This window comes from Salvelinus namaycush, chromosome 31 (genome assembly GCF_016432855.1).
Source record: "Salvelinus namaycush isolate Seneca chromosome 31, SaNama_1.0, whole genome shotgun sequence".
NCBI lineage: Eukaryota > Metazoa > Chordata > Actinopteri > Salmoniformes > Salmonidae > Salvelinus > Salvelinus namaycush.
The window spans coordinates 5,236,105-5,246,228 of record NC_052337.1 but is presented as its reverse complement, the minus strand read 5'-3'; the positions used below and the strand labels follow the sequence as shown (position 1 = coordinate 5,246,228).

The window sequence follows — 10,124 nt, the reverse complement described above, 5'->3', positions numbered from 1 at the left end:
GGTAGCCCAATAGTGTGCAAAGCTACCATCAAGGCAAAGGGTGGCTACTTTGAAGAATCTCAAATATAAAATATATTTTGATTTGTTTAACACTTTTTTGGTTTCTACATGATTCCATATGTGTTCTTTCATAGTTTTGATGTCTTCACTATTATTCTACAATGTAGAAAATAGTAAAAATAAAGAAAAAACGTTGAATGAGTAGGTGCATCTAAACTTTTGACTGATACTGTAAGTATATTATATAGTACTGTTATATAGCTGTAAACATATATACGTGTATAATAGATGAATGCAAGTTGTTTCAAGATGGTCATTTTCTTTGCTATCACATTACTGTGTGTGTGTGTGTGTGTGTGTGTGGGTATGTGTGTGTCTGTGTGTGAGTGTGTGTGCGTGAGCGTGTGTGTGTGTATGTGTGTGTGTGAGTGTCTGTGCGCGTGTGTCTGTGTGTGTGTGTGTGTGTGTGTGTGTGTGTGTGTGTGTGTGTGTGTGTGTGTGTGTGTGTGTGTGTGTGTGTGTGTGTGTGTGTGTGTGTGTGTGTGTGTGTGAATGTTATGATCAATCCACCACAAGATGGCACTCCTCTCTTGTTTCAGTTTCAGACAAGCACATGTTACTGGGTTGTCAGGGAGATTTGATGAACTACTATAAAATAATATTGCGCTCTTGTATTTGCTGATGTTTAAGCTTTTTCCGTCTATTTACGCAATTCTTTACAATGGCGTAATTCATGAACAACAGTAGGCTGAAGGTTGGGATGTGAGTTGGCAACGGTGTCTGTAGCGCAAAAGAAGGGCGATGTCTTTGCTCACAGCATGGCAATGGTTGACTAGATTGTGTTAATAATTTACTTAGATGATGGGTGAGTGGGGAGAAATATGAAGCTACAGTTTATTTTTCCACTTCCTATGTCCAAAAAGATCTTGTCTCCCCCTGTCATGTTCCTGACCGGTTTTCTGTTATTTTGTATGTGTTTGACGGTCAGGGCGTGAGTTTGGGTGGGTAGTCTATGTTATGTGTTTCTATGTTTGTTAAGGGTGACCTGATATGGCTCTCAATTAGAGGCAGGTGGTTTTCATTTCCTCTGATTAAGAGCCATATTAAGGTAGGTGTTTTCACACTGTTTGTTGGTGGGTGGTTGTCTCCTGTGTCAGTGTCTGTATGTTACGCCACACGGGACTGTTTTCGGTTTTGTTTGTTTGTTCGTTCGTTTTATGTAGTCAGTTTTCCTGTTATTGCGTTCTTCGTGTTTCATGTAAGTTCGTCGTCCAGGTCTGTCTACATCGTTTATTTGTTTTGTTAATTATTCAAGTGTAGTTCGTTTTTTCGTCTTGTTTAAATAAATCATGTCATCACACAACGCTGCATTTTGGTTCAATCCCTGAAGAGGAGGAGGAAAGCCGTTACAGAACCACCCACCCCACCAGAACCAAGCGGCGTGAATTCGAGCAGTGGCCTGCTACACAGGAATCCTGGACATGGGATGAAATATTGGAGGGAAAAGGACACTGGGCTCATATTGGGGAATATCGCCGCGCTCGTGAGGAGATGGAAGCAGCGAGAGCCCAGGAGCGGTGGTATGAGGAGGCAGCAAAGAGACGTGGCTGGAAGCCGGAGAATTAAGCTCAAAACCGCAGATATGAAGGTACGCGGCTAGCAAGGAAGCCCGAAGAAACCCCAAAAATTTCTTGGGGGGGGGGCTAAGAGGTAGTGGGTTTAGGGCAGGTAGGAGACCTGCGCCCACTTCCCAGGCTAACCGTGGAGAGCGGGAGTACGGGCAGACACCGTGTTACGCAGTAGAGCGCACGGTGTCTCCTGTACGTGTGCATAGCCCGGTGCGGGTTATTCCACCTCCTCGCACTGGTAGGGCTAGATTGAGCATTGAGCCAAGTGCCATGAAGCCGGCTCTACATATCTGGCCACCAGTACGTCTCCTCGGGCCGGCTTACATGGCACCAGCCTTACGCATGGTGTCCCCGGTTCGCCTACATAGCCCGGTGCGGGTTATTCCACCTCCCCGCACTGGTCAGGCGACAGGGAGCATACAACCAGGTAAGGTTGGGCAGGCTCAGTGCTCAAGGGAGCCAGTATGCCTGCACGGTCCGGTATTTCCGGTGCCACCTCCCCGCCCCAGCCCAGTACCACCAGTGCCTACTCCACGCACCAGGCTTCCAGTGCGTTTTCAGAGCCCTGTTCCTCCTCCACGCACTCTCCCTATGGTGCGTGTCTCCAGCCCAGTGCCTCCAGTTCCGGCACCACGCACTAAGCCTCCTGTGCGTCTCCAGAGCCCTGTACGCACTGTTCCTTCTCCCCGTACTCGTCCTGATGTGCGTGCACTCAGCCCGGTGCCACCAGTGCCGGTACCACGCACCAGGCCTATAGTGCGCTTCGAGAGGTCAGTGTGCCCTGTCCCTGCTCCCCGCACTAGCCTTGAAGTGCGTGTCTCCAGTCCGGTGCCTCCAGTTCCGGCACCACGCACCAGGCCTACAGTGCGCCTCAGTCGGCTAGAGTCTGTAGTCTGCCCAACGCCGTCTGAGCCATCCGTCTCCCCAGCGCCATCTGAGCCATCCGTCTCCCCAGCGCCATCTGAGCCATCCGTCTCCCCAGCGCCATCTGAGCCATCCGTCTCCCCAGTGCCGTCTGAGCCATCTGTCTGCCCAGTGCCGTCTGAGCCATCTGTCTGCCCAGTGCCGTCTGAGCCATCCGTCTGCCCAGTGCCGTCTGAGCCATCCGTCTGCCCAGTGCCGTCTGAGCCATCCGTCTGTCCCGAGCCGTCAGAGCCGTTCGTCAGTCAGGAGCCGCTAGAGCCATTCGTCAGACAGGATCTGCCAGAGCCGCCAACCAGACAGGATCTGCCAGAGCCGCCAACCAGACAGGATCTGCCAGAGCCGCCAACCAGACAGGATCTGCCAGAGCCGCCAACCAGACAGGATCTGCCAGAGCCGCCAACCAGACAGGATCTGCCAGAGCCGCCAGCGAGCCATGAGCATCCAGAGCCGCCAGCGAGCCATGAGCGTCCAGAGCCGTCAGCCAGCCATGAGCGTCCAGAGCCGTCAGCCAGCCATGAGCGTCCAGAGCCGTCAGCCAGCCATGAGCGTCCAGAGCCGTCAGCCAGCCATGAGCGTCCAGAGTCGTCGGCCAGCCATGAGCAGCTCCTCAGGCCGGAGCTGTTATTTATCCAGAACTGCCCCTCAGTCCAGAGCTGTCTCTCTGTCCGGAGCTGCCCTTCAGTCCGGAGTTGCCCCTCTATCCTGAGCTGCCTCTCTATCCTGAGCTACCTCTCTATCCTGAGCTACCTCTCTATCCTGAGCTATCCCTCTGTCCTGAGCTACCTCTCTGTCCTGAGCTACCTTGTCCCGGAGCTGTCCTTTATCTTGGTGTTGCCCCTTAAATTAGGTGGGTGGAGTAAGAGGGTGGTCATTCTGAGGGGGAGACGTAAGCTGGGATTGACTATGGTGGGGTGGGGACCTCGCCCTGAGCCTGAGCCACCACCGTGGTCAGACGCCCACCCAGACCCTCCCCTAGACTTTTGGTGGTGCGTTCGGAGTACGCACCTTGAGGGGGGGGTTATGTCACGTTCCTGACCGGTTTTCTGTTATTTTGTATGTGTTTGACGGTCAGGGCGTGAGTTTGGGTGGGTAGTCTATGTTATGTGTTTCTATGTTTGTTAAGGGTGACCTGATATGGCTCTCAATTAGAGGCAGGTGGTTTTCATTTCCTCTGATTAAGAGCCATATTAAGGTAGGTGTTTTCACACTGTTTGTTGGTGGGTGGTTGTCTCCTGTGTCAGTGTCTGTATGTTACGCCACACGGGACTGTTTTCGGTTTTGTTTGTTCGTTCGTTTTATGTAGTCAGTTTTCCTGTTATTGCGTTCTTCGTGTTTCATGTAAGTTCGTCGTCCAGGTCTGTCTACATCGTTTATTTGTTTTGTTAATTATTCAAGTGTAGTTCGTTTTTTCGTCTTGTTTAAATAAATCATGTCATCACACAACGCTGCATTTTGGTTCAATCCCTGCTCCTCCTCTTCGGATGAAGAGGAGGAGGAAAGCCGTTACACCCCCAGAGACAGAGATACTTACGATTCATCTCCAATATTTATTTTCTCCAATATAATATTGTATCACACTGTGTATTGGAAACTCAATAATTTCCAAGAATATGAAGTATTTATGATTTGCTATATCTTCTCTTTTGTCTCCCTCCCTCTATCTATGTGTTGCACCTGTGTGTGTGTGTGTGTGTGTGCGTGCGTGTGTGTGTGTGTGAGTGCGTGTGCATTAGCACTGTGGTATATCACAACTGGCAAAGTCTCAATTCTCTCTCACTCACATGATTTCCCTGTAGCAGGAAGCATTATTGCTGGGAGGTTTGGTTGCATCCTACCCAATTGAGTCTCATTAAGATATGATTGCCTTGTCTTCTCTGTTTTGATAAAGTGATATCCAGTGTGTGTCATCATAGGACCAGCTGCATAGCACAGAGAGGGTGGAGAAACATCCAAATCACAAGGAATAGGCTGCATCCCAAGTGGAACCCTGGGCTTTGGTCAAAAGTAGTGCTCTATATAGGGAATAGGGTGCCATTTGGGATGCAGTGATAATTTTGACAGATGTAAACTGCATCTGCATAGCCATTTGGATATGATAGCAGTTTTATGCATTTGTGTCAAGCTATAGGAACAAAGATTGTGTCACGGGTGTCAACAGAAGTAGACCAAAACGCAGCGTGGTGAGCGTACATATTCCTTTATTTATATGACGCCGACAAAAACTGTAAACAATCCAAAATAACCGTGAAGCTAAAGGGCTATGTGCTACAAACAAAGTTAACCTCCCGCAAAGACAGGTGGGAAAAAGGGCTACCTAAGTATGGTTCTCAATCAGAGACAACGATAGATAGCTGTCCCTGATTGAGAACCCTACCCGGCCAAAACATAGAAATACAAATAATAGAACTAAATAACATAGAATACCCACCCCAAATCACACCCTGACCAACCCAAATAGAGACATAAAAAGGATCTCTAAGGTCAGGGCGTGACAGTACCCCCCCCAAAGGTGCGGACCCCGGCCGCAAAACCTGAACCCAAAGGTGGAGGGTCTGGGTGCGCATCTATCCGCGGTGGCGGCTCAGGTGCGGGACGCAGACCCCGCTCCACCACTGGCTCACCCCACTTTGGTGGCACCTCTGGTGCGGGGACCCTCGTCCCCGACCCCGGACTGGGGACCCTCGTAGCGGAACCCGGACTGGGGACCCTCGTGGCGGGCCCCGGACTGGGGACCCTCGTGGCGGGCCCCGGACTGGGGACCCTCGTGGCGGGCCCCGGACTGGGCACCTCCGTTGCGGGCCCCGGACTGGGCACCCTCGTTGCGGGCCCCGGACTGGGCACCCTCGTTGCGGGTCCCGGACTGGGCACCCTCGTTGCGGGCCTCGGACTGGGCACCGTCGCCGGGGGCTCCAGACTGGGCACCGTCGCCGGCGGCTCCGGACTGGGCACCGTCGCCGGCGGCTCCGGACTGGAGACCGTCGCCGGGGGCTCCGGACTGGAGGCCGTCGCCAGAGGCTCCGGACTGGAGGCCGTCGCTGGAGGCTTCTTGCCATGGATCATCACTGGAGGCTTCTTGCCATGGATCATCACTGGAGGCTTCGTGCCATGGATCATCACTGGAGGCTTCTTGCCATGGATCATCACTGGAGGCTTCGTGCCATGGATCATCACTGGAGGCTTCGTGCCATGGATCATCACTGGAGGCTTCTTGCCATGGATCATCACTGGAGTGAGGTGACGTATGGGCAGTCTGGTACGTGGAGCTGCCACAGGGCTCACCAGGCTGGGGAGACATACAGGAGGCTTAGTTCTGGGCGCAGGCACAGGACTCACCAGGCTGGAGAGACATACAGGAGGCCTTGTCCTTGGCAGAGGCACCGGATACACTGGGCCGTGGAGGCGCACTGGAGGTCTCGAGCTTAGAGCCTGCACAACCCGTCCTGGCTGGGTGGTTATCTTCACCCTGCAAATGCGGGGCGCTGGCACAGGACGCACTGGGCTGTGCAGACGTACCGGAGACACAGTGCGCAGAGCCGGCGCAGGATATACTGGGCCGAGGAGGCGCACTGGAGGTCTGGAGAGCAGGGCTGGCACAACCCGTCCTGGCTGGATGCTCACCCTAGCCCGGCAGATGCGGGGAGCTGGGATGTATCGCACCGTGCTGTGAACGCGCACTGGAGACACCATGCGCTCCACCGCATAACACGTGTAACGGATGTGAAATGGCTAGCTAGTTAGCGGGTACGCGCTACTAGCGTTTCAATCAGTTACGTCACTTGCTCTGAAACCTAGAAGTAATGTTGCCCCTTGCTCTGCAGGGGCCGTGGCCTTTGTGGAGCGATGGGTAACGATGCTTCGTGGGCGACCGTTGTTGATGTGTGCAGAGGGTCCCTGGTTCGCGCCCTGGTCGGGGCGAGGGGACGGTTTAAAGTTATACTGTTACATTGATGCTGTTGACCCGGATCACTGGTTGCTGCGGAAAAGGAGGAGGTTGAAAGGGGGGTGAGTGTAACGGATGTGAAATGGCTAGCTAGTTAGCGGGTACGCGCTACTAGCGTTTCAATCAGTTACGTCACTTGCTCTGAAACCTAGAAGTAATGTTGCCCCTTGCTCTGCAAGGGCCGCGGCCTTTGTGGAGCGATGGGTAACGATGCTTCGTGGGCGACCGTTGTTGATGTGTGCAGAGGGTCCCTGGTTCGCGCCCGTATTGGGGCGAGGGGACGCCATAAAGTTATACTGTTACACACGGTTCCTGACCAGTACGACGCTCGCCATGGTAAGCACGGGGAGTTGGCTCAGGTCTATAACCCGACTGCCAATCTCCCCGTGTGTCCCCCCCCAAAAATTATTGGGGCTGCCTCTCGGGCTTCCTTGCTAGCCGTGTTCCCTCGTAACGATGCCGTTCCGCCTTTGCTGCCTCCAGCTCCTCCTTGGGACGACGATATTCCCCAGCCTGCCTCCAGGGTCCTTTACCGTCCAGGATTTCCTCCCACGTCCATGAGTCCCCCTTACCACGCTGCTTGGTTATTTTGTGGTGGGAGGTTCTGTCACGGCTGTCAACAGAAATACACCAAAGCGCAGCGTGGTAAGCGTACATATTCCTTTATTTATATTACGCAGACAAAAACAATACACAATCCAAAACAACCGTGAAGCTAAAGGGCTATGTGCCACAAACAAAGTTAACCTCGCGCAAAGACAGGTGGGAAAAAGTGCTACCTAAGTATGGTTCTCAATCAGAGACAACGATAGACAGCTGTCCCTGATTGAGAACCCTACCCGGCAAAAACATAGAAATACAAATAATAGAACTAAAGAACATAGAATACCCACCCCAAATCACACCAAATAGAGACATAAAAAGGATCTCTAAAGTCAGGGCGTGACAGATTGGTAGATTTAAGATGACTTGGCCCTCTAAAATCTCATAAATGATTTTGTTTTTCGATAGTTTTTTGTTGTTGTTGCTTTAAAGCGCTTTGAAATTCTTTATGTAATGTATAGCGCTATAAAAGTAGAATACATATTTAGAGAACTGCCCCAGTCAGAAGCAGTGGAGTGGTAGTTCAATAACTCCATGGTATACAGTTGTCTACTGTAGGGGATCTTGGTCCATTTGACTAGGGATCAATATTTTCAGGGCACTGATAGTAATCATTATTCATCAGGGGTCGTATGTATCAAGTGTCTCAGGAGTTCTGACCTAGGATCAGTTTTGCCTTTACACATAATGAATAGGGGTAAGATTACATGGACAAGGGAAACCTGATCATAAATCAGCACTCCAACTCTGAGACGCTTTGTGAATACAGCCCCATAAAATACTCATAATGGTGTTGAGGTTGAGGCCATCTCTTGTTCACCTGCATGAATGCACGCATACATCAATTGCATAAAAGTTTCATACAGTACCCTATAAAGTGTCATGCAAAAGTCATTGCTGGGTGAGCGTTGCACACCGTTTAGTGAACTTGTGTTCCTTGCCACTGAACCCCAATAAGCTTTCTCTTTGTGGGAATTAGGGCTCCATATTCTGTAAAACTAGTTTGTGATGATGTCTTGTAGCCACAATGGTATACAAATAAAATATATGCTACAGGTAATTGCATTGATCCATGATCTGTTGACGATGTCACAGAGACAGCCATCACTTAAAACTCTACAGGCACGCATAACATCACATTACAACAAACAGGTCTTGCAGTTATCAAGACTTACAACTGATCTCTCCAGAGTGTGGTTATTGTTTTTTCTGTACTATCTCATTGCTTCTTAAGTCATTTCCAGACTATTTAAGTTTTTTTGTTGCTTCATTGTCCTGTTGGCAGTCATCAAGATCAAGCCTCCAGATCTCGAGGCTGTCCAGGACACCCTGATGCCTCCCATGGTGTCCAAACAATGGGCCAGCAACCCATCCCTGCAGCGGGGGGGCTTCTTTACTGACCTGGGCAATTTTGTCCTTGAGCTTTCAAAGACTACAGCCAAGACCACTACTAAACCACCGCACCACCAGAGAACAAGAGAGGGCCAGGAAACATATCACTCCAGCCCAGGAACCTGTCCAAACCCCAGTATGGCCCAGGAACCTGTCCAAACCCCAGTGTGGCCCAGGAACTAGTCCTAAAACCAGTGTGGCCCAGGAACCAGTCCCTACACCCAGTATGGCCCAGGAACCAGTCCCTACACCCAGTATGGCCCAGGAACCAGTCCCTACACCCAGTATGGCCCAGGAACCAGTCCCTACACCCAGTATGGCCCAGGAACCAGTACCTACACCCAGTATGGCCCAGGAACCAGTCCCTACACCCAGTATGGCCCAGGAACAAGTCCCTACACCCAGTATGGCCCAGGAACCAGTCCCTACACCCAGTGTGGCCCAGGAACCAGTCCCTACACCCAGTGTGACCCAGCAGGAACCAGTCCCTACACCCAGTATGACCCAGGAACCAGTCCCTACACCCAGTGTGACCCAGCAGGAACCAGTACCTACAACCAGTGTGACCCAGCAGGAACCAGTCCCTACACCCAGTATGGCCCAGGAACCAGTCCCTACACCCAGTGTGGCCCAGGAACCAGTCCCTACACCCAGTGTGGCCCAGGAACCAGTCCCTACACCCAGTGTGGCCCAGGAACCAGTCCCTACACCCAGTGTGACCCAGCAGGAACCAGTCCCTACACCCAGTATGGCCCAGGAACCAGTCCCTACACTTAGTGTGGCCTAGCAGGAACCAGTCCCTACAACCAGTGTGACCCAGGAACCAGTCCTAACGCCTAGTGTGGCCTAGCAAGAGATCAGGTCTTACTGGTAGTGTGGGATGAACAACACCAACCAGGTGAGAACCAGAGAGGCCATCATTCAGCCCCCAGATGGAAGATTGGCTCAGGACCCAACCAGGAACTGTTCCCACCTTTGGTTCAGGAAATTGACCATCCAGGTGGAAATCATCCCTATGCTGGGTTATTTTGTCAAAAGACTGACCATCGCAATAAGGCACCAACACCACGAGAGAACCAGGGAGGCCCTGGAAGCAAATGGAACAAATAAACTTCATGAAAGACCTCTGGCCCAGGAACCTCTGGCCCAGGAACCTCTGGTCCGGGTGGAAGACAGTGGGTGGAAGGCTTCTTGGAATTGCCTGCTGGGGGCCTGCCTGCTGGGGACCTTATGTCTTCTGACGATCACCCTCAAGAGACCTCTACAGGTATGTTGTTGAAAGAGCACTGTCAGTCGAGGACATTTTCTGAACTACAAATAATAATTACATTAGCATCACTATAATGGTATACATGGGTATTAACAGAAGCATTATCTATGGATTGAAGCTTAACTTTTGATAATAATTTCTGGTTTCCTCTCCTTAGACTGTCAAGAATGCCCGGTGTCAGTCAAAGAGGAACAAAGACCATTGATGTCCTCCTTGTACTGTTGTCGTAAATCATGATCAGAATTTCTGACAAAAAAATTGTAATGAATGCAGCTGGCTGTCGAAACTTTAGTCAATTCATTAATAAATGCATTGCATGGGAGCGATAAAGTATGTGACTTTTTTTTCTTTCTGACGTAAAAGTATA

General features: G+C 51.2%; 1 protein-coding gene across 1 annotated transcript; it reads left to right on the top strand.

Annotated features, from left to right (window-relative positions):
• Positions 1 to 8,385: 8,385 nt before the first annotated feature.
• On the top strand, positions 8,386 to 10,124 carry LOC120026385 (SH3 domain-containing protein C23A1.17-like). The gene is made up of 2 exons (XM_038971235.1): positions 8,386 to 9,754; positions 9,915 to 10,124. Exon 1 carries the CDS (start codon positions 8,714 to 8,716, stop codon positions 9,272 to 9,274), a length of 561 nt encoding a protein of 186 aa, XP_038827163.1. The 5' UTR covers positions 8,386 to 8,713; the 3' UTR covers positions 9,275 to 9,754; positions 9,915 to 10,124.

Bases quoted from the DNA above. Each gene is read 5' to 3' on its own strand.
- LOC120026385 (XM_038971235.1), top strand. From the start codon at position 8,714: ATGGCCCAGGAACCAGTCCCTACACCCAGTATGGCCCAGGAACCAGTC.